This window comes from Delphinus delphis, chromosome 4, assembly GCF_949987515.2.
Source record: "Delphinus delphis chromosome 4, mDelDel1.2, whole genome shotgun sequence".
Classification (NCBI taxonomy): Eukaryota; Metazoa; Chordata; class Mammalia; order Artiodactyla; family Delphinidae; genus Delphinus; species Delphinus delphis.
In genome coordinates, this window is record NC_082686.1 from 111,034,996 (window position 1) to 111,060,830 (window position 25,835).

General features: G+C 36.2%; 1 protein-coding gene across 3 annotated transcripts in view; it reads right to left on the reverse strand.

Moving 5' to 3' along the window:
* TOPBP1 (DNA topoisomerase II binding protein 1) overlaps positions 1-25,835 on the reverse strand; it is a 77,552-nt gene that overhangs the window by 44,071 nt on the left and 7,646 nt on the right. For all 3 annotated transcript variants that reach the window (XM_060011285.1, XM_060011284.1, XM_060011286.1), the window contains exons 7-10: positions 24,495-24,674; positions 23,609-23,769; positions 21,736-21,899; positions 21,337-21,587 (exon numbers count right to left, since the gene is read on the reverse strand). In XM_060011285.1, coding sequence (XP_059867268.1) covers positions 21,337-21,587; positions 21,736-21,899; positions 23,609-23,769; positions 24,495-24,674 — 756 coding nt within the window. The remainder of the gene's footprint in view (positions 1-21,336; positions 21,588-21,735; positions 21,900-23,608; positions 23,770-24,494; positions 24,675-25,835) is intronic.

Below are 25,835 nucleotides of genomic sequence, written 5' to 3' on the forward strand. Positions count from 1 at the left end.
AAGGATATCCACTCTCACCACTATTATTCAACATAGTTTTGGAAGTCCTAGCCACGGCAGTCAGTGAAGAAAAAGAAATAAAAGAAACACAAATTGGAAAAGAAGTAAAACTGTCACTGTTTGCAGATGACATGATACTATACATAGAGAATCCTAAAGATGCCACCAGAAAACTACTAGAGCTAATCAATGAATTTGGTAATGTTGCACGTTACAAAATTAATGCACATAAATCTCTTGCATTCCTATACACTAATGATGAAAAATGTGAAAGAGAAAATAAGGAAACACTCCCATTTACCACTGCAACAAGAAGAATAAAATACCTAGGAATAAGCCTACCTAGGGAGACAAAAGACCTGTATGCAGAAAAGTATAAGACACTGATGAAAGAAATTAAAGATGAAACAAACAGATGGAGACATATACCACGTTCTTGGATTGGAAGAATCAATATTGTGAAAATGACTATACTACCCAAAGCAATCTACAGATTCAATGCAACCCCTATCAAATTACCAATGGCATTTTTTATAGAACTAGAACAAATAAATCTTAAAATTTGTATGGAGACACAAAAGACCCTGAATAGCCAAAGCAGTCTTGAGGGAAAAAAACGGAGCTGGATGAATCAGGCTCCCTGACTTCAGACTACACTACAAAGCTACGGTAATTAAGACAATATGGTAGTGGCACAAAAACAGAAACATAGATCAATGGAACGGGATAGAAAGCACAGATGTAAACCCACACACCTACGGTCAACTAATCTATGACAAAGGAGGCAAGGATATACAATGGAGACAGTCTCTTCAGTAAGTGGTGCTCGGAGAACTGGACAGCTACATGTAAAAGAATGAAATTAGAACACTCCCTAACACCATACACAAAAATAAACTCAAAATAGATTCGAGACCTAAATGTAAGACCAGACACTATAAAATTCTTGGAGGAAAACATAGGAAGAACATTCTTTGACATAAATCACAGCAAGGCCTTTTTTGATCCACCTCCTAGAGTAATGGAAATAAAACAAAAATAAACAAATGGGACCTAATGAAACTTAAGTTTTTGCACCGCAAAGGAAACTACAAACAAGATGAAAAGACAACCCTCAGAATGGGAGAAAATATTTGCAAACGAATCAATGGACAAAGGATTAATCTACAAAATATATAAACAGCTCATGCAGCTCAATATTAAAAAAAAAACAACCAAATCTAAAAATGGGCAGAAGACCTAAATAGACATTTCTCCAAAGAGGACATATAGATGGTCAAGAAGCACATGAAAAGCTGCTCAACATCACTAATTATTAGAGAAATGCAAATCAAAACTAGTGAGGTGTCACACCTCACACCAGTTAGAATGGGCATCATCAGAAAATCTACAAACAACAAATGCTGGAGAGGGTGTGGAGAAAAGGGAACCCTCTTGCACTATTGGAGGGAATGTAAATTTATGCAGTCACTATGGAGAACAGTATGGAGCGTCCTTAAAAAACTAAGAATAGCATTACCATATGACCCAGCAGTCCCACTACTGGGCATACACCCAGAGAAACCATAATTCAAAAAGACGCATGCACCCCAGTGTTCATTGCAGCACTATTTACAATAGCCAGGACATGGAAACAACCTAAATGCCCATCAACAGATGAATGGATAAAGAAGATGTGGTACATATATACAATGGAATATTACTCAGCCGTAAGAAGGAACGAAACTGGGTCATTTGTAGAGATGTGGATGGATCTAGAGACTGTCATATGGAGTGAAGTAAGTCAGAAACAGAAAAACAAATATCGTATATTAACACATATATGTGGAATCTAGAAAAATGGTACTGATGAACCGGTTTGCAGGGCAGAAAATGAGACACAGATACAGTGAACAAACGTATGGACACCAAGGGGGGAAAGTGGTGGGGAGGGGGTGGAGGTGGGGTGGTGTGATGAATTGGGAGATTGGGATTGACATGTATACACCAATATGTATAAAATGGATAACTAATAAGAGCCTGCTGTATGATAAAATAAATCAAATTAAATTAAAAAAAATAAAGAGATTAGGAGCAGTTGCTCTACTGACTTGCTGTATAAAAAGAAAAAGAAAATGCATACCCTAATATGCAATAAATATTATGAAATCAATGCTAAAAGTTTAAGAGGTAAAAACTTAGTATGTTCTTGAAAACTCTAGTGGTGCTGTGTTGAAGGGTAATGCCTTACAGCAGAGATAGGCAAACTACAGCCTAGGGGCCAAAGTGGGCCCATGGCCTGGGTATTATCATTTTTACATTTTTAAATGGTTGCAAAAACAAAACAAAACAAAATAGAATGTGTGACAGAGGCAGAATGTGTCTGGTAAAGCCCAAAATATTTACTGTCTGGCCTTTTACAAAAACAGTTTGCCAAGCCCTGCTTCATGGGATTCCAACAAGCCTGGAAGGTATTCAAGGATTCTTAACATTTATTTATATAGGCACTGTGCCTAAGTGCTTTACATGCATGTAATTAATGGTCATGATACTATTAGGCTCATTCTATTGCTGTATCTATACCCTTTCTTCAAGAAGAATACCAGGCTTAAAGAGGTTATGTAACTTACCTAAAGTCATACAGTTATTAGGTGGCAGAAATGAGATATAAACCGAAGTCTGTCTGACTCCAGGGTCCATAACATTATGTTATAGTGCCATATTCTTATTTCTATCTTCATCTCCAATAGACACGACCGTTTTCACTTTTAAACTAATTACTGTTTATATATACTTTAATTCCTACTTAATACAAGTATTTAAATTGCTCTTACTGACACTCTGAAGAAGCAGTTTTGTCTAGAGCATTACTGATCAGTAGGTCAGGAGACTCTATGACCCTCAGTTTCATATTATAAGGAATAAGGGATAACAGTATATTTATAATTTATAGAGATGTATGAGGATGAATAAGCTTAGATGGAAATAAAGGTGACATGATACTATAAAACATTTTGGAAAGTAGTTTTAAAAATAGATATTTCTAATATAAAACGTAAAAACAAAATATTTTGCCATTAAAATTGTTCACAATCACATCTAGGAGGAAAAAAACAACTTTGTTTGATGTCTATATATAGGTGGTGAGATAGGAAGAAGGAAGAAGCCCAGGGGAATTTTAGACTACTATAAAAACAAACTAGAAATACTAAGTTTTATAAATGATAAGTAAAACCCTGAAGTTATTAAAGACTCAGAATAAATTAACATGTTCTACAGTAGTTCTTCCCATTTATTTTAGAAATAAAACCCTTTCTCAAATAGATGTCATTCAGTTGCCCAATAGACTACCAAATAATAGGCTTTTTGACAAGACTATTATTGAAAAAGCTCTCTCAAATCAAAAGTAATTTTGTTTTAAGAGGTAACTGAAAATACTTGATTACATTCTTCTAAATTTGATGCTTGGGGATTCACTGAGATTTACTGTCACTAAATCCTTTCAAAGTCAGTAGACTACTAGCTGCTTTAGAAAGGAAGGTTTGAGAAACCAACTGCCTGCCTCCAGCAAGTACCCTTGTTGAAGGATAATGCATAAAACTACTTCCAGTCAATCTGCGGCTTCTTTATACTAGAACATCCTAAAAAATTAGGATGATCTGATATGATACACTACTAAAGCATAAGCAAGTGGTCTGACAAAAGTCAATTCTGCAGTACTCCATGAAGAGAAACAGTGTGGATAAAAAAAATATGAATACTGAAAGTTCCTTTCTAGAAATATGGTAGGCTAGATATTCAAAACCTACTCACTAAAAACACCTAAAATACAGGATGAAATATTAAAGGTATCCTTATAAATACATAGCTGAGTTTGCAAGAAAGCAAGAGAAATTCTCAAGGGCTAAAAAGGAAGTAGTAGCATGAATTCAGATCATTAAGTGATTACTAAAGCTAACGATTAACATCTATTTTGGCAGTGACCTATACCCTTAGAATTTAAGGATATCACATAGAGGGATAGGAGTCAAGCCTTTGATCTCACACAAATTAGACGTGGGGCAGAGTATTCCTTACCACTCAGAAACACTAAAGGGAAATGCCTTCAGTGAAAATGTCGACCAAAACCCAATCAACCACCACCACCACCAAGTCCACCCTGCAAAAGGAGATGACAAGTACACTTTATTTTTCTGAGGCACAGAAGAACATTTATGAAAATCACTTCCTAAACACCTCATAGACCAAAGATATGATAAAATTAGAAAATATTTAGACTTGAACAATTACAAAAATGCTACACAGAAGATCTTTTGAAATATAAATGAGTTACTACTTTCAGAGAAATCTACTGACATAAACACTTAGATAAAAAGACTAAAAAAAACAAATTGTGCAACTTAAGAAATCAGAAGAAAAAAGAGAAGAAAAAAAAGAGTAAGACAATAAATTAATGAAACAAAAATCAAACTTGGTTTGTTAAAAAGACTAATGAAACTGGTATTTAAATCTCCTAGAAAATATAGCTTACCAAAACTTATTCAGGAAAAAATAGAACAATGAAATAGTTTCATATCCATTAAATAAATCCGTACTATAAAATCAGGCCAGGCCTTTAGACCAGGCCGTTAGACAGATGAGTTTCATCACACATTCAAGTATAAGGGAACTCGAATCGTACATAAACTGAGATTAAAGAAAAAAAAAGTAACTCACCAATCCATTTTATCAATAATAACAAAACCCAACAAGGACAACAGGAAAAGGAAAATTATAGGCCAATATCACACCGAATAGATAAAATCCTAAATAAAATATTAGTAAACTGAACACAGTAAAAAAAAAGATGAATATATCATATCCAGAAGAATTTAAACTTGATTTAACAATGTAAAATCTACTAATGCAATTTACCACACCAAGGAGAAAAAACCATATAATTCTAATGAGCAGAGGAAAAGTACATAATACCCAGATCACAGCCCTAAAGAATAAAAACTACAAAACTTTTAGAAGAAAACATACAAGAAAAGCATCATTACATTAGATTTGGCAATGATTTCTTAATTATGACACCAAAAACACAGGCAATGAGAAAACAATAAATTGGACTTCATCACAATTAAAACTTTTGTCCATCAAAGAACACAGGGTGAAAAGGCTACCCAAAGAATGGGTGAAAATATATGCAAATCATATATCTGATAAGGGATCAATATTCAAAATACATAAAGAACTCCTACTACTCAGGAACAAAAAAATCAACCCAATTGAATAAACATTTCTCCAAAGAAGATTTATAGATGGCTAATAAAAACATGAAATGATGCTCAGTGTCACTAATCATCAGGGAAATGCAAATCAAAACCACCAGTGAGATACCACTTCATACCCATTAGGATGATGTTTATTAAAAAAAAAGCAGAAAATACAATATGTTGGTAAGGATGTGGAGGAACTGGAACCCCTGTGCATTGCTGGTGAGAATGTAAAGTGGTACACCACTGTGGAAAACAGCAAGGTGGTTTCCCAAAAAATTAAACATAGAATTACCATATGACTTATCAATTCCACTTCTGGGACTGTATCTAAAAGAAATGAAAGCAGGGACTTGAACAGATACCTGTACAGCGACGTTCACAGCACCATTATTTACAAAAGCCAACCACAGAGAAAACTCAAGTGTCCATCAACAGAAAGGAAGAGACAATTCCAACATACAATGAACTATTATTCAACTTAAATAAGGAATGAAATTCTGACACATGCTAAAACATGGATGAAACTTGAGGACATTATGGTAAGTGAAATAAGACACAAAAGGACAGATACTGTATGAGTCCATTTATATGAGCTACCTAGAATGGTCAAATTCAGATACAGAAAATAGAATGGTGGTTGCCAGGGACTGGGCAGAGGGAGGAAGACAGAGTTACTATTTAATGGCTATAATGTTTCAGTTTGGGAAGATAAAAAAGTTCTGGCATGAACGGTAATGATGGTGGCACAAGAGTGTGAATATAGTACCACTAAATTGTACAACTAAAAATAGTTAAAATGGTAAATTTTATGTTAGGCATATTTTACCACAATTTTTAAAAACTCAATACCCAGAGAGAGGAGGAAGATGGCGGAAGAGTAAGACATGGAGTTCACCTTCCTCCCCACAGATACATCAGAAATACATCTACACGTGGAACAACTCCTACAGAACACCTACTGAACGCTGGCAGAAGACCTCAGACCTCCCAAAACGCAGGAAACTCCCCACGTACCTGGGTAGGGCAAAAAAAAAAAGAATAAACACAGACAAAAGAATAGGGACGGGACCTGCACCAGTGGGAGGGAGCCGTGAAGGAGGAAAGGTTTCCACACACTAGAAGCCCCTTCGCGGGCGGAGTCTGCGGCTGGCGGGGTGGGGGGAGCTTCAGAGCCGCGGAGGCGAGAGCAGCCACAGGGGTCCGGAGGGCAAAGCGGAGAGATTACCGCACAGAGAATCGGTGCCGACCAGCGCTCATCACCCCGAGAGGCTTGTCTGCTCACCCGCTGGGGCAGGCAGGGCTGGGAGCTGAGGTTCGGGCTTCGGTCGGAGCGCAGGGAGAGGACTGGAGGCGTGCACACAGCCTGCAGGGGTTAGTGCGCCACGGCTAGCCGGGAGGGAGTCTGGGAAAAAGTCTGGACCTGCCAAAGAGGCAAGAGACTTTTTCTTCCCTCTTTGTTTCCTGGTGCGGGAGGAGAGGGGATTAAGAGCACTGCTTAAGGAGCTCCAGAGATGGGCGCGAGCAGCGGCTAACAGTGCGGACCCCAGAGATGGGCATGAGACGCTAACGCTGCTGCTGCCACCACCAAGAAGCCTGTGTGCGAGAACAGGTCACTCTCCACACCTCTCTTCCAGGGAGCCTGTGCAGGCCGCCACTGCCAGGGTCCTGGGACCCAGGGACAACTTCCCCGGGGGAATGCACGGCGCGCCTCAGGCTGGTGCAACATCACACCGGCCACTGCTGCCACAGGCGCACCACGCACTCCGTGCCCCTCCCTCCCCCCGGCCTGAGTGAGCCAGAGCCCCCGAATCAGCAGCTCCTTTAACCCCGTCCTGTCTGAGCGAAGAACAGATGCCCTCCGGCGACCTACACGCAGAGGCAGGGCCAAATCCAAACCTGAACCCCAGGAGCTGTGCAAACAAAGAAGAGAAAGGGAAATCTCTCCCAGCAGCCTCAGGAGCAGTGGATAAAATCTCCACAATCAACATGATGTACCCTGCATCTGTGGAATACCTGAAGAGACAACGAATCATCCCAAATTGAGGAGGTGGACTTTGGGAGCAAGGTTTATTATTTTTTCCCCTTTTCCGCTTTGTGTGAGTATGTGTACACTTCTGTGTGAGAATTTGTCTGTATAGCTTTGCTTTCACCATTTGTCCTAGGGTTCTATCCAACCGTTTTTTTTTTTTTACTTAAAAAAAATTTTTTTTTCTTAATAATTTTTTTATTTTATTATACCTTATTTTATTTTATTTTCCTCTATCCTTTCCTTCCTCCCTCCCTCCCTCCCTTTCTTTCTTTCTACTTTTTCTCCCTTTTATTCTGAGCAGTGTCGATGAAAGACTCTTGGTGCTGAAGCCAGCAGTCAGTGATGTGACTCTGAGGTGGGAGAGCCAACTTCAGGACACTGGTCCACAAGAGACCTCCCAGCTCCACGTAATATCAAATGGCGAAAATCTCCCAGAGATCTCCATCTCAACACCAAAACCCAGCTTCACTCAACGACCAGCAAGCTACAGTGCTGGACAACCTATGCCAAACAACTAGCAAGACAGGAATACAACCCCATCCATTAGCAGAGAGGCTGCCTAAAATCATAAGTCCACAGACACCCCAAAACACACCACCAGACGTGGACCTGCCCACCAGAAAAAAAAGATCCAGCTCCATTCACCAGAACACAGGCATGAGTCCCCTCCACCAGGAAGCCTACACAACCCACTGAACCAACTTTAGCCACAGGGGACAGACACCAAAAACAACAGAAACTACGAACCTGCAGCCTGCAAAAAGGAGACCCCAAACACAGTAAGTTAAGCAAAATGAGAAGACAGAAAAACACACAGCAGATGAAGGAGCAAGATAAAAACCCACCAGACCTAACAAATGAAGAGGAAATAGGCAGTCTACCTGAAAAAGAATTCAGAATAATGGTAGTAAAGATGATCCAAAATCTTGGAAATAGAATAGACAAAATGCAAGAAACATTTAACAAGGACCTAGAAGAACTAAAGATGAAACAAGCAACAATGAACAACACAATAAATGAAATTAAAAATACTCTAGAAGGGATCAATAGCAGAATAACTGAGGCAGAAGAACAGAAAGGGACCTGGAAGATAGAATACTGGAAATAACTACTGTAGAGCAGAATAAAGAAAAAAGAATGAAAAGGACTGAGGACAATCTCAGAGACCTCTGGGACAACATTAAACGCACCAACATTCGAATTATAGGGGTCTCAGAAGAAGAAGAAAAAATGAAAGGGACTAAAAAAATATTTGAAGACATTATAGTTGAGAACTTCCCTAATATGAGAAAGGAAATAGTTAATCAAGTCCGCCAAGCACAGAGAGTCCCATACAGGATAAATCCAAGGAGAAATACGCCAAGACACATATTAATCAAACTGTCAAAAGTTAAATACAAAGAAAACATATTAAAAGCAGCAAAGGAAAAACAACAAATAGCACACAAGGGAATCCCCATAAGGTTAACAGCTGATCTTTCAGCAGAAACTCTGCAAGCCAGAAGGGACTGGCAGGATATATTTAAAGTGATGAAGGAGAAAAACCTGCAACCAAGATTACTCTACCCAGCAAGGATCTCATTCAGATTTGATGGAGAACTTAAAGCCTTTGCAGACAAGCAAAAGCTGAGAGAGTTCAGCACCACCAAACCAGCTCTACCACAAATGCTAAAGGATCTTCTCTAGGCAAGAAACAGAAGAGAAGGAAAAGACCTATAATAACAAACCCCAAACAATTAGGAAAATGGGAATAGGAACATACGTATCGATAATTACCTTAAATGTAAATGGATTAAATGCTCCCACCAAAAGACACAGACTGGCTGAATGGATACAAAAACAAGACCCAGACATATGCTGTCTACAAGAGACCCACTTCAGACCTAGAGACACATACAGACTGCAAGTGAGGGGATGGAAAAACATATTCCATGTAAATGGAAATCAAAAGAAAGCTGGAGTAGCAATTCTCATATCAGACAAAATAGACTTTAAAATAAGGACTATTAGAAGAGACAAAGGACACTACACAATGATCAAGGGATCGATCCAAGAAGAAGATATAACAATTTTAAGTATCTATGCACCTAACATAGGAGCACCTCAATACATAAGGCAAATACTAACAGCCGTAGAAGGGGAAGTCGACAGTAACACATTCATAGTAGGGGACTTTAACACCCCACTTTCACCAATGGACAGATCATCCAAAATGAAAATAAATAAGGAAACACAGGTTTAAAGGATACATTAAACAAGATGGACTTAATTGATATTTATAGGACATTCCATCCAAAATCAACAGAATACACTTTTTTCTCAAGTGCTCATGGAACATTCTCCAGGACAGATCATATATTGGGTCACAAATCAAGCCTTGGTAAATTTAAGAAAACTGAAATTGTATCAAGTTTCTTCTCCGACCACAATGCTATGAGACTAGATATCAATTACAGGAAAAGATCTGTAAAAAATACAAACACATGGAGGCTAAACAATACACTACTTAATAACGAAGTGATCAATGAAGAAATCAAAGAGGAAACCAAAAAATACCTAGAAACAAATGACAATGGAGACACGACGACCCACAACCTATGCGATGCAACAAAAGCAGTTCTAAGAGGGAGGTTTATAGCAATAGAATCCTACCTTAAGAAACAGGAAACATCTCGAATAAACAACCTAACCTTGCACCTAAAGCAATTAGAGAAAGAAAAACAAAAAAACCCCAAAGTTAGCAGAAGGAAAGAAATCATAAAGATCAGATCAGAAATAAATGAAAAAGAAATGAAGGAAACGATAGCAAAGATCAATAAAACTGAAAGTTGGTACTTTGAGAAGATAAACAAAATTAATAAACCATTAGCCAGACCCATCAAGAAGAAAAGGGAGAAGACTCAAATCAAAAGAATTAGAAATGAAAAAGGAGAAGTAACAACTGACACTGCAGAAATACAAAAGATCACGAGAGATTACTACACGCAACTCTATGCCAATAAAATGGACAAACTGGAAGAAATGGACAAATTCTTAGAAATGCACAACGTGCCAAGACTGAATCAGGAAGAAATGGAAAATATGAACAGACCAATCACAAGCACTGAAATTGAAACTGTGATTAAAAATCTTCCAACAAACAAAAGCCCAGGACCAGATGGCTTCACAGGCGAATTCTATCAAACATTTAGAGAAGAGCTAACACCTATCTTTCTCAAGCTCTTCCAAAATACAGCAGAGGGAGGAACACTCCCAAACTCATTGTACAAGGCCACCATCACCCTGATACCAAAACCAGACAAGGATGTCACAAAGAAAGAAAACTACAGGCCAATATCACTGATGAACATAGATGCAAAAATCCTCAATAAAATACTAGCAAACAGAATCTAATAGCACATTAAAAGGATCATACATCATGGATCAAGTGGCATTTATTCCAGGAATGCAAGGATTCTTCAATATATGCAAATCAATCAATGTGATACACCATATTAACAAACTGAAGGAGAAAAACCATATGGTCATCTCAACAGATGCAGAGAAAGCTTTCGACAAAATTCAACACCCATTTATGATAAAAACCCTGCAGAAAGTAGGCATAGAGGGAACTTTCCTCAACATAATAAAGGCCATATATGACAAACCCACAGCCAACATCATCCTCAATGGTGAAAAACTGAAAGCATTTCCACTAAGATGAGGAACAAGACAAGGTTGCCCACTCTCACCACTCTTATTCAACATAGTTTTGGAAGTTTTAGCCACAGCAATCAGAGAAGAAAAAGAAATAAAAGGAATCAAAATCAGAAAAGAAGTAAAGCTGTCACTGTTTGCAGAGGACATAGAGAATCCTAAAGATGCTACCAGAAAACTACTAGAGCTAATCAATGAATTTGGTAAAGTAGCAGGATACAACATTAATGCACAGAAATCTCTTGCATTCCTATACACTAATGATGAAAAATCTGAAAGTGAAATCAAGAAAACACTCCCATTTACCATTGCACAAAAAGAATAAAATATCTAGGAATAAACCTACCTAAGGAGACAGAAGACCTGTATGCAGAAAATTATAAGACACTGATGAAAGAAATTAAAGATGATACAAACAGATGGAGAGATATACCATGTTCTTGGGTCGGAAGAATCAACATTGTGAAAATGACTGTACTACCCAAAGCAATCTACAGATTCAATGCAATCCTTAGCAAACTACCACTGGCATTTTTCACAGAGGTAGAACAAAAAATTTCACAATATGTATGGAAACACAGAAGACCCCGAATAGCAAAGCAATCTTGAGAACGAAAAACGGAGCTGGAGGAATCAGGCTCCCTGACTTCAGACTATACTACAAAGCTACAGTATCAAGAGAGTATGGTACTGGCACAAAAACAGAAATATAGATCAACGGAACAGGATAGAAAGACCCAGAGATAAACCCACGCACATATGGTCACCTTATCTTTGATAAAGGAGGCAGGAATGTACAGTGGAGAAAGGACAGCTCAGGAAGTGGTGCGAGGAAAACTGGACAGGTACATGTAAAAGTATGAGATTAGATCACTCCCTAACACCATACACAAAAATAAGCTCAAAATGGATTAAAGACCTAAATGTAAGGCCAGAAACTATCAGACTGTTAGAGAAAAACAGGCAAAACACTCTTATGTCATAAATCACAGCAAGATCCTTTTTGACCCACCTCCTAGAGTAATGGAAATAAAAACAAAAATAAACAAATGGGACCTAATGAAACTTCAAAGCTTTTGCACAGCAAAGGAAACCATAAACAAGACCAAAAGACAACCCTCAGAATGGGAGAAAATATTTGCAAATGAAGAAACTGACAGAGGATTAATCTCCAAAATTTACAAGCAGCTCATGCAGCTCAATAAGAAAAAAACAAACAACCCAATCCAAAAATGGGCAGAAGACCTAAATAGACATTTCTCCAAAGAAGATATATAGACTGCGAACAAGCACATGAAAGAATGCTCAACATCACTAATCATTAGAGAAATGCAAATCAAAACTACAATGAGGAACACCTCACACCAGTCAGAATGGCCATCATCAAAAAATCTACAAACAGTAAATGCTGGAGACAGTGTGGAGAAAAGGGAACACTCTTGCACTGCTGGTGGGAATGTGAATTGGTACAGCCAGTATGGAGAACAGTATGGAGGTTCCTTAAAAAACTACCAATAGAACTACCATATGACCCAGCAATCCCACTACTGGGCATATACCCTGAGAAAACCATAATTCAAAAAGAGGCATGTACCAAAATTTTCATTTCAGCTGTATTGCCCGGAGATGGAAACAACGTAAGTGCCCATCATCGGATGAATGGATAAAGAAGATGTGGCACATATATACAATGGAATATTACTCAGCCATAAAAAGAAACGAAATTGAGCTATGTGTAATGAGGTGGATAGACCTAGAGTCTGTCATAGAGAGTGAAGTAAGTCAGAAAGAGAAAGACAAATACCGTATGCTAACACATATATATGGAATTTAAGACAAAAAAATGTCATGAAGAACGTAGGGGTAAGACAGGAATAAAGACACAGACCTACTAGAGAAGGGACTTGAGGATATGGGGAGGGGGAAGGGTGAGCTGTGACAAAGCGAGAGAGAGGGATGGACATATGTACACTACCAAACGTAAGGTGGATAGCTAGTGGGAAGCAGCCGCATAGCACAGGGAGATCAGCTCGGTGCTTTGTGACCGCCTAGAGGGGTGAGATAGGGAGGGTGGGAGGGAGGGAGATGCAAACGGGAAGAGATATGGGAATATATGTATATATATAACTGATTCACTTTGTTATAAAGCAGAAACTAACACACCATTGTAAAGCCATTATACCCCAATAAAGATGCTAAAAAAAAAAAAAAACATGTACCAAAATGTTCATTACAGCTCTATTTACAATAGCCAGGAGATGGAAAGAACCTAAGTGTCCATCATTGGATGAATGCATAAAGAAGATGTGGCACATATATACAATGGAATATTACTCAGCCATAAAGAGAAATGAAATTGAGCTATTTGTAATGAGGTGAATGGACCTAGAGTCTGTCATACAGAGTGAAGTAAATCAGGAGGAGAAAAACAAATACTGTATGCTAACACATATATATGGAATTTAAGGAAAAAATGTCATGAAGAACGTAGGGGTAAGACAGGAAGAAAGACACAGACCTACTAGGGAAGGGACTTGAGGATATGGGGAGGGGGAAGGGTAAGCTGTGACAAAGTGAGAGAGTGGCATGGACATATATACACTACCAAACATAAGGTAGCTAGCTAGTGGGAAGCAGCCGCATAGCACAGGGAGATCAGCTTGGTGCTTTGTGACCACCTAGAGGGGTGGGATTGGGAGGGAGGGAGACGCAAGAAGGAAGAGATATGGGAACATCTGTATATGTATAACTGATTCACTTTGTTATAAAGCAGAAACTAACACACCATTGTAAAGCAATTTTACTCTGATAAAGGTGTTAAAATTTTTATTATGAAGTATTTAATACATCTAAAAACATATAAAGAATAATGAGTAACCATATACTACTAATCTAGCTATTAGAAAAAATAAAATATTTTACTTGGCCAAAATTCTCCTGTGAATCCCTTCCCATTTTCTTTGTGGTTTACAACATATATATAACTGTAAGTAATATATACACTACTTCATTTTGCGTGTATTTTGACTTACATAAGTGATACATGGTATGTACTCTTTTGCTATCCTAACCTCAGAATGAGAGATATTCATCTCATCCAAGTAACTGGTTATGAATGTACCACACTGGTATACGAACATACCACAATTTATTTTTCCACCTAAGGATATTTTTATTGTGTTTTTTTTTGGTTTTGCTTTGTTGTTTTGCCAATACAGTACAAACCGTACTGCTGAGATTGTTCTTATGCACGTCTCTGTGCACATGAGCAAGAATTTTTCTAGGGTTGGCTTGGCTGATTCCTGGGATATGTACATATTCCACTTTCTTACATAATGCATATTGCTTTCTGAAGTGTTTGTTCTAGTTTACCACTTTATACTAGAACAATAGTAAGGATTCCTATTGCACATCCTTTCAACATTTAGAATTTCCCATAAGGCTTGAAATTCTTATTAATTTGATGGATGTAAAGTGGGATCTCATTGTGGTTTTAATCTTATAACTGACTGCTAATAAGGTAGAGCATCTTTTTGAGTGTTATTTGACGAATACTTTAAAGTAGTTGGATTTTTCAATCTTATTTTGTGGTCTGTGGTTTTCTATTTTATACAAGTTTTCCTATCTGAGGGTCATAAAGTTACTTTTATGTATATGTTTTAGAGGTCTTAAAGTTTTGCCTTCCCACATTACGTCTTCAATCCACATGGAGTTGATTTTTGTATTTGATAAGAAGTGTTCAGATTATCCATGTGGATAATCACTTGTTTTCAAACTTTTTATTGAACAGGTCATCCTTTTTCTACTAATTTGCACTGCTGCCCCTGTCATTTATTAAGGGTCTGTTAAATGGGGATCTGTGTTTAAGCTTTTTATTCTGTTCCATTGAGATACTGCAGTGATAAACCATCTTATTATAATAACTTTGTGTAAAATGTTTTGATATCTGAAATAAAAGGACTCTCCAATTTTCTTTACAAAAGTGTCTTACCCTTTTTTGGACCTTTGCTTCTAATTTTTTAAATTAGTTTGTCAGTTTGCATAAATCAGTATGGGAATTTGGTTGGGATTCTATTAAATTTATAATTTGGAGCAGAATTGACAACTTTACAATGAAAAATTCTTCCTTTCCATGAATATAGAATATCAGCATACAGTTTTATCTTTTTTTAATGTTTTTCAATAAAGTATAACTACACTCATAAGATCCTGCACATGCTGTGTTATAAGTATTCCTAATTTTTTGTTTTCTATTTATATTATGTTCATTTGTTCTTTTTGATATTTTAATTTTTGTCTTAAAATTACATTTTTGAACTGTTTGCTGGTATATAAGAATGAAATATTTTTAATATCAGATATCATATTAAAAGTTTTCTATAGAACATTCTGTGTATTGAGTTTTTTTTTTTTTGTTTTTTTTAACATCTTTATTGGAGTATAATTGCTTTACAATGGTGTGTTAGTTTCTGCTTTATAACAGTGAATCAGTTATACATATACACATGTTCCCATATCTCTTCATTCTTGCGTCTCCCTCCCACCTTCCCTATCCCAACCCTCTAGGTGGACCCGCTAGGCAGATGTTTCCCACTAGCTATCTATTTTACATTTGGTAGTGTAAATAAGTCAATGTTACTCTTTCACTTCATCCCAGCTTACCCTGCCCCCTCCCTGTGTCCTCAAGTCCATTCTCTACGTCTGCGTCTTTATTCCTGTCCTGCTCCTAGGTTCATAAGAACCTTTTTTCTTTTTAGATTCCATATATGTGTTACCATATGGTATTTTTCACTTTCTGACTTACTTCACTCTGTAAGACAGACTCTAGGTGCACCAACCTCACTACAAATAACTCAATTTTGTTTCTTTTTATGGTTGAGTAGTATTCCATTGTATACATTGCCACATCTTCTTTACCCATTCATCTGTCCATGGATACTTAGGTTGCTTCCATGTCCTGGCTATTGTAAATAGTGCTGCAATAAACATTGTGGTACATTAACTCTTTTTGAATTATGGTTTTCTCAGGGTACATGCCCAGTAGTGGGATTGCTGGGTCATAAAGTAGTTCTGTTTTTAGTGTTTTAAGGAACCTCCATACTGTTCTCCATAGTGGCTGCACCAATTTACATTCTCACCAACAGTGCAAGTGGGTTCCCTTTTCTCCACACCCTCTCCAGCATTTATTGTTTGTAAATTTTTTGATGATGGCCATTCTGACAAGTGTGAGGTGATACCTCATTGTAACTTTGATTTGCATTTCTCTAATGATTAATGAGGCTGAGTATCCTTGCATGTGCTTGTTGGCAATCTGTATATCTTCTGTGGAGAAACGTCTATTTAGGTCTTCTGCCCATTTTTGGATTGGGTTTTTTTTTTTTTATATTGAGCTGCATAAGCTGCTTGTATATTTTGGAGATTAATCCTTTGTCAGTTACTTCATTTGCAAATATCTTCTCCCATTCTGAGGGTTCTCTTTTCATCTTGTTTATGGTTTCCATTGCTGTGCAAAAGGCTTTACGTTTCATTAGGTTCCATTTGTTTACTTGTTTTTATTTCCATTTCTCTAGGAGGTGGGTCAAAAAGGATCTTGCTGTGATTTATGTCATAGAGTGTTCTATGTTTTCCTCTAAGGGTTTTATAGTGTCTGGCCTTATATTTAGGTCTTTAATCCATTTTGAGTTTATTTTTGTATATGGTGTTAGGGAATGTTCTAATTTCATTCATTTACATGTAGCTGTCCAGTTTTCCCAGCACCACTTATTGAAGAGGCTGTCTTTTCTCCATTGTATATTCTTGCCTCCTTTATGAAAGATAAGGTGACCATTATAGGCAGGGGTTTATCTCTGGGCTTTCTATCCTGTTCCATTGATCTCTATTTCTGTGTTTGTGCCAGCACCATACTGTCTTGATTACTGTAGCTTTGTAGTATAGTCTGAAGACCGGGAGCCTGATTCCTCCAGTTCTGGCTTTCTTTCTCAAGATTGCGTTGGGTATTTGGGTTCTTTTGTGTTTCCATACAAATTGTGAAATTTTTTGTTCTAGTTCTGTGAAAAATGCCATTGGTAGTTTGATAGGGATTGCATTGAATCTGTAGATTGCTTTGGGTACTATAGTCATTTTCACAATATTGATTCTTCCAAAGCAAGATTATGGTGTATCTCTGTGTTTGTATCATCTTTAATTTCTTTCATCAGTGTCTCATAGTTTTCTGCATACAGGTCTTTTATCTCCTTAGGTAGGTTTATTCCTAGGTATTTTATTCTTTTTGTTGGAATGGTAAATGGGAGTGTTTCCTTAATTTCTCTCAGATTTTCTGTCGTCAGTATATAGGAATGCAAGAGATTTCTGTGCATTAATTTTGTATCCTGCTACTCTACAAATTCATCAATTAGCTCCAGTAGTTTTCTGGTAGCATCTTTAGGATTTTCTATGTATAGTATCATGTCATCTGCAAACAGTGCCAGTTTTACTTCTTCTTTTCCGATTTGGATTCCTCTTATTTCTTTTTCTTCTCTGACTGCTGTGGGTAAAACTTCCAAAACTATGTTGAATACTGCTGAGAGTGGGCACCCTTGACTTGTTCCTGATCTTAGAGAAAATGGTTTCAGTTTTTCACCTTTGAGAAGGATATTGACTGTCAGTTTATCATGTATGTCCTTTATTAAGTTGAGGTAGGTTCCCTCTGTGCCCACTTTCTCGTGAGTTTTTGTCATAAGTGGGTGATGAATTTTGTCGAAAGCTTTTTCTGCATCTACTGAGATTACCATATGGTTTTTATCCTTCAATTTGTTAATATTGTGTATCACATTGATTGATTTGTGTATACTGAAGAATCCTTGCATTCCTTAGATAAACCCCACTTGATCATGGTGTATGACCCTTTTAGTGTGCGGTTGGATTCTGTCTGCTAGTATTTTGTTGCGGATTTTTGCATCTATGTTCATCAGAGATATTGGCCTGTAGTTTTCTTTTTTTGTGACATCTTTGTCTGGCTTTGGTATCAAGGTGATGGTGGCCTTGTACAATGAGTTTGGGAGTGTTCTTCCCTCTGCTACATCTTGGAAGCGTTTGAGAAGGATAGGTGTTAACTCTTCTCTAAATGTTTGATAGAATTTGCCTGCGAAGCCATCTGGTCCTGGGCTTTTGTTTGTTGGAAGATTTTTAATCACAGTTTCAATTTCAGTGCTTGTGATTGGTCTGTTTATATTTTCTATTTCTTCCTGGTTCAGTCTTGGAAGGTTGTGCTTTTCTAAGAATTTGCCCATTTCTTCCAGGTTGTCCATTTTATTGGCATAGAGTTGCTTGTAGTAATCTCTCATGATCCTTTGTATTTCTACAGTGTCAGTTGTTACTTTTCCTTTTTCATTTCTAATTCTGTTGATTTGTCTTCTCCCTTTTTTTCTTGATGAGTCTGGCTAATGGTTTATCAATTTTATCTTCTCAAAGAACTAGCTTTTAGCTTTATTGACCTTTGCTATCGTTTCCTTCATTTCTATTTCATTGATATCTGATCTGACCTTTATGATTTCTTTCCTTCTACTAACTTCGGGTTTTTTTTGTCCTTCTTTCTCTAATTCCTTTAGGTGTAAGGTTAGGTTGTTTGAGATATTTCTTTTTCCTTCAGGTAGGATTGTATTGCTATAAACTTCTCTCTTAGAACTGCTTTTGCTGCATCCCAGAGGTTTTGTGTCATGGTGTTTCTATTGTCATTTGTTTCTAGGTATTTTTTGATTTCTTCTTTGATTTCTTCAGTGATCTCTCGGTTATTTAGTAGTGTATTGTTTAGCCTCCATGTGTTTGTATTTTTTACAGATTGCTTTCCTGTAACTGATATCTAGTTTCAAAGCGTTGTGGTTGGAAGAGATACTTGATACAATTTCAATTTTCTTAAATTTACTAAGGCTTGATTTGTGACCTATGATATGGTCTATCCTGGAGAATATTCCATGAGCACTTGAGAAGAAAGTGTATTCTTCTGCTTTTGGATATAATGTCCTATAAATACCAATTAAGTCCATCTTGTTTAATGTCATTTAAAGCTTGTGTTTCCTTATTTATTTTCATTTTTCATCTCTTCATTGGTGAAAGTGAGGTGTTAATACCCCTACTATGATTGTGTTACTGTCGATTTCCCTTTTATGGCTGTTAGCATTTGCCCTATGTATTGAGGTGCTCCTATGTTGGGTGCATAAATACTTACAATTGTTATATCTTCTTCGAGTGATCCCTTGATCATTATGTAGTGTCTTTTTGGTCTCTTGTAATAGTGTCTATTTTAAAGTCTATTTTGTCTGATATGAGAATTGCTACTCCAGCTTTCTTTTGATTTCCATTTGCATGGAGTATCTTTTTCCATCCCCTCAGTTTCAGTCTGTATATGTCCCTAGATCTGAAGTGGGTCTCTTGTAGACAGCATATATATGGGTCTTGTTTTTGTATCCATTCAGCCAGTCTATGTCTTTTGTTTGGAGCATTTAATCCATTTACATTTAAGGTAATTATCGATATGTATGTTCCTATTCCCATTTTCTTAATTGTTTTGGGTTACTGTATGTCTTTTCCATCTCTTGTGTTTCCTGCCTAGAGAAGTTCCTTTAGCATTTGTTGTAAAGCTGGTTTTGTGGTGATGAATTCTCTTAGTTTTTGCTTGTCTGTAAAGGTTTTAATTTCTCTGTTGAATCTGAATGAGATCCTTGTGGGTAGAGGAATCTTGGTTGTAGGTCTTTCCCTTTCATCACTTTAAACATGTCCTGCCACTCCCTTCTGTCTTGCTGAGTTTCTACTGGAAGATCAGCTGTTAACCTTATGGGGATTGCCTTGTATGTTATTTGTTGCTTTTCCGTTGCTGCTTTTAATATTTGTTCTTTGCATTTAATTTTTGATAGTTTGATAAATATGTGTCTTGGCATGTTTCTCCTTGGATTGATCCTGTATGGGACTCTCTGCGCTTCCTGGACTTGACTATGTCCTTTCCCATGTTAGGGACATTTTCAACTATAATCTCTTCCAATATTTTCTCAGTCCCTTTCTTTTCCTCTTCTTCTTCTGGGACCCCTATAATTCGAATGTTGGTGCGTTTAATGTCCCAGAGATCTCTGAGACTGTCCTCAATTCTTTTCATTCTTCTTTTTGTTTATTCTGCTCCCTGGCAGTTACTTGCACCATTTTATCTTCCAGCTCACTTCTTCTGCCTCAATTGAGTTCTTCTGCCTCAATTATTCTGCTATTGATTCCTTGAGTATTTTTAATTTCAGTAATTGTGTTGCTCATCACTGTTCGTTTGCTCCTTAGTTCTTCTAGATCCTTGATAAATGTTTTTTGTATTTTCTCCATTCTGTTTTTGAGATTTTTAATCATTTTTACTATCATTATTCTGCATTCTTTTTCAGGTAGGTTGCCTATTTTGTTGTCATTTATTTGTCTTGCAGGTTTTTACCTTGCTCCATCGTCTGCAACATAGTTTTTTGTTGTTGTGTTTTTTTTTTTTTGATTGGTGGTGCTGTATTCCTGTCTTACTGGTTGTTTGGCCTGAGATGTCCAGCACTGGAGTCTGCAGGCAGTTGGATAGAGCCAAGTCTTGGTGCTGAGATGAGGACCTCCAGGAGGTGTCACTCCAATTAATATTCTCTGGGGTCTGATGTTCTCTGTTAGTCCAGAGATTTGAACTCAGATCTCCCACCACAGGAGCTCAGGCCTGACCTCCGGCCTGGGAACCAAGATTCCGTAAGCCTCATGGGGGAGGGGAGGGGAGGGGAGGGACAGATCAGTACAATATCAAAGAATAGAAAACAAAATACAATTAGAAAGATATGAAATATATTAGAAAAAATAAAACTATAATTGAAACAACTGTAACAAAATGAAACCACAACAGAAAAAAAAAAAGGGTGGAGGGCGGGAACAAGGCAAAACGAGAGAAGAATAACAAAGTATAAAGAGTAAAAAAATAAGAAATGCTGCCCACAACTCTTTACTGGCAATTTTGCTTACCACACTGAGACTACATCCTGAGATGGTAGTCTACAGTGCAGCATTATACCCATCAAAGAGCACAATTACCAAGTAAGAGGCATTTGTTACAAGGTTAAAATAAAAGTTCAGGGCTTTACAAACTCACACAAACCAAGTAATGCCTGTGTATAAAACAGATCTAAGAGGAACAAGTGAGTTGAAGAGAGAAGAGGGAGTCAGAAGGTCCAGAATCCCTTAGCCTTGCCTGCTTAAAAAAAAGAAGTGACACACACAAAACTTCAAGGGAAGAAAAACGTTAGTTTAACTAAATTCTAGAGAACCTGGCAGAAATCACATATGTATATATTCTGCTACCAAAATATTAAATGACTGTAAACACTAATCACTCTTTCTTACCTATGGTTGGGTTATTAGTCGCATATTGAGAGAGCAGATCTTCATCAGTTTCCTCATGCTTTTCATTTGGAGCAAAGTCTTTCTTAGAGAAGCTGCTCTTCTTCCTTTTTAAAAGGGTTGTTTTACTTTCAGGTTGGTCTGAAACTGGAATTTCCACGGGCTGGTAGTTAGCATGGATATATGGCTCTTCAGGAAGCATATTACCTTTACTAAAACACTCTAGCAACCATTTTGCTCCCACTACATGAGGCCTACAAAAATAGTACATAGTTATATATTAGTTTAAACTATAAGGACCACAATCCCACTTGCCATGCAGTTTACATAATTGCCAGGACATGCAATTTAAAAAAAATTATCACAGAGTAGAAATTGCTTTGAATTAAAAACTGACAAAACCTGTGGGCTGATTTATCCCAAAACTGCTTCAATTCATCATCATAATCTCCCACAATAACATGAGTTACATCTTCATTGAGCTGATTAAAGCGAACTCCACCTCCACTGTTAATAAGTCTTCTCAGTTTATCTAGCTTTCTGCCACTAAAACCGCAAAGATAGATCTGCAAAGAAAGAAAACATTTACTTTAGATTAATGTATTTAAAATGGCTTATTTCTCTCAATAGAAACCTATTTATTAAAAGCATATATCTAAATCCATTGTGCGTAAATAAGACAACTCTTGTTTACACTTTAAGATACATTAAGAAGTGACGTATATTCTGAAGGTTTGAATTTTAAAATATTCTTAAATTTTATCATTTCTTCACAATCCCATAGCATTATTACCCTTTACAGTAGACACTACTTGATAAGTATTCTGAGGCTTTAAATAAAATAGAAGCCAGAATAATTCAATTATCTTCTGAACATTAGTGCATAGCAATTTCTAAAATCAGGTAGCTTCTTAAATTGTTCTTACCACTTTTAAATTTTAAAGTAATTACAGAAATAAACTGGCATTAAACACTTGAATTCAGAAAAGCTAGGTTTAAATTTTGGTTCAGCTGCCAATGATTAACCACATGACCAGCTCAAGATACTCAGACTCTTTAAACCAATTTTCTTACTTATATATTGAGATATCTTTTTCACAGAGTTGATTAAACAAGAAAATTTAAGTCAAAGAGCTAAGCAGAATGCTTAGGATGATATGTAAGCAGTAACTTATTTTTAACTATCAATATGTATATATATACTTTTGGAGGCACGGATGGGGTTATGTATGTATTTAAACCAATTTAATCAATATAACAATCTTCTTCAACTCTATTTTACATAACGTGTCTTTAAAAAACTTCTTAATGACCAATCTATTCCTAACTGCATTTATATCCCAAACTAAATAACCTCCATCACTAGAATACACTTTAACAAAAATGAGGAATCATATGTTTTTCTATACAAATAATTAAGTCATATTCAGAATTAGTATAGTCTAGATAAAAGATTACACAACACACTTCCTGTTCTGCTAGTAAACTGCTAAGTTTTAAAAGTATAGAAAGGAAGGTAATTTGCCCAATTTCCTTAACAATAAAATAAGGTTAAATCTTTGCTACTCTAGAATTAATGCTTAGCCTATTGATTCTACAAACAAGAATATATTAAGTATTCAGTTCTAGGAGATATATATATGATGATCCCATCAAAGGCACTTATAAGATAGTTACTCAGACACTAAAAAATAAAATAGCCCAAGAGATATTAAACAAAGCAGTACACCTAATGGTTAGGAATATAGGCTTTGGAGTAGATGTCTGGCTACTTAATGTCTGTGAGATTCTGAACAGGAACTTTAATCCTCTAAGTATCAGTCTCAATATTATCTGTTTTAGAGTTATTTGTGGGAATTAAATGGGATTATATATAAAACGTATCAACAATGTATATGAAATAATTAGCACACTGTCTAGTATGTTATAAGCACTTAATAAATGATAGCTATAAATAGAAATTCATTAAGTGGTTCAGAAACTAAATGCTCTCAAAACACAGTAGATGGAAAGATTAAGGTAGTTATTAGGAAGGTTCAGAGAAGAGTTGAAAAAAACGATATGAGCTTTTAATGGATGAGAGATGAAGGTACACCCCAGGCATAGAGCCCCTAAGCTAAAAGATAGACATGGCCTAATGAGTGCATCTGCTTAGCTAGAGTGGAGGGCTTATGTAAATGAGGAACAAGCCCAACTCTAAAGGGTCTTCAAAGTGAAGCTACAAGTACTAAAGTATATTATCACTTACTGCATTTATTACATGATAAAGACATACCCGACAACCATCTAATAAATCTTCAGGTGCCTGAAATGCACTGACATCCAGATTTTCAAGTGTAGGCTCCACTTTGCTATTAAGAACTGAACTATATATTGATTCATTTATGCAACTTGCACTGATGTTGGAAATATGGCTGACATCTGAAAGAGCATAACCTACATATTGAAAACAAAGATGTAATTTATGGAGATAAAATAATTGTGATTACATATTTTCCTACACATGAACTTTTCTTATACAAAAAGAGCCATGAACAATTTCTAAAGTAAGATTCAAATGCTTTTACTGAAATCTTGGTGGCAAAGTATGAAAAGGGAAAATGAAACTAATTAAGGCTCATATCTTATTTAAATGAAAATATATTTAATACATTCTCTTAATAGTGACTTGCTTCCAATAAAAATCTGAAGTTGCTGGCTTTAAGGTCCAGGAAAGTTACATTTGAAAAAAAATTTATAACATTTGTTAAATTGCCAACATTAATACCTCCAAAACAGAAATGGTTTTAAATTTTATATGAATACAGATGATCTATAACAATTGCAGCAAACTAATAAAGAAAATGTACTAATACCTGCCAGTCAAGTTTTAAAAAATTAATTCTCTTAAGTCTTTATTAACATTCTTAATTTCTTTAATAATCTTGTGCATTACATGAGGGTATGAAAGTACGCACTCATTATAAAAAGAAATATCAGGAGTTCTGGACTAATTTTTTAATACAATTCGGTTATTTTATTATACAATTATACCTGGAAGCATAGCAAGAAAAGACGGAATTTCCTACTGTACCTCCCTGATCCTATTAACAAATCAATTCTTACACAGAAAACTGACTGTCTTAAAACTGATTGTTTACTTTAATCCGAAAGAGACTTACTATTAGTTGTGTTGATCTGGCCAGTAGGAGTTGAAGTATCAGGCATAGTCTTTGCTTCTGGTCTAGGCTCTGTCTTATATATGGATTCATCCTGACAAAAACCTTTCTCAACACTGTCAAAAAACCACTGCACAGTCACACAGTGTACATTCCATCTCCTGGCACATTCATATTTTTGACCTATTATGTTCATTAAGAAAGAGAAACAGAGAGAGAGAGAAATGCAAACCATTAAAATCTTTGTAGAAATATTTAAATGACAGGTTATAAAAAAAATCTACCTGGGACAAAATTAAAGTTACCAGCAATTACTCTTACTTTTAACAGTATGCTATAGTGTATTAAAAGGTAATATATTAGGTTATTGCTCAATTATATTTTCTATGTGTTGTTAAATACACATGCTATGATGCTATGCGAGGGGGTTTATCTTTTACAAAACTGCACAGAGACAGAGGCAACTGTGGGGTAACTCAATATTTTCGAGTACAGCCTCCATCATTTAAATTCTTTAAACCATTTTCTTAATCTGTAACATGGGGATAACTCACAGAATTATGTGGTTTAATAAACTGTATAAAATAACCGTGAAAATTATAAATGTCTGCAATATAAAAAACAGCAACTTTCAAGAGACTATTCCTATGTCAACAGGATTCTACTTGAAGTCCAGGATAGAGGCAAATAGTTAAATAAGTCATATTAAAAATACGTATCTTTTATTGCCTTAAAAAAACTTTTTAACACAATGTATTTTGAAACGGTATAGAGAAACTGAGGACAATATATAGTAAACAAGAAAGGTTTCTTTGACGTTCATGAGAGCTGAGAGATGTACTGTCTTTAGATTCAGAAAACCAATAGCAGTTATCAACTTTACTCACAATCATAATATCATAATTGGCCATACCCAAAGTTCTCACTTAAAGACAATTATTAATTTTAATTTTTTCCCTAATTTTACTTATTTAGGGAGCTTAATAAAACACAGTACAGATATAAAAAGATATAATAAAAATATTAATAAAACTCTGCTCTTATCAATTTTTATATATTTTAAGAGTACTGGTAAAAAATATTCTCCAGAATAAAGGTTATAGAACACCAAAATTAACTGCAATTTTAAGGAATTCTTCTTCTTGGTAATATATTTTTCTTCTTTTAGTAGTCTCATGTTCTGCAAGGTGCATCTTCAAGTTAAAACTTGTAGTTCATTGAGTAAGGTTGATTCATTCAACTAAAAACTAAGCCAAGCCTTTAAAATTTATAATTAGAAAGAAATGTAATTTAGCGAAATCCATTAGCTTTCTTGTTATTCATTCAAATCTCTCATCTCTTAAG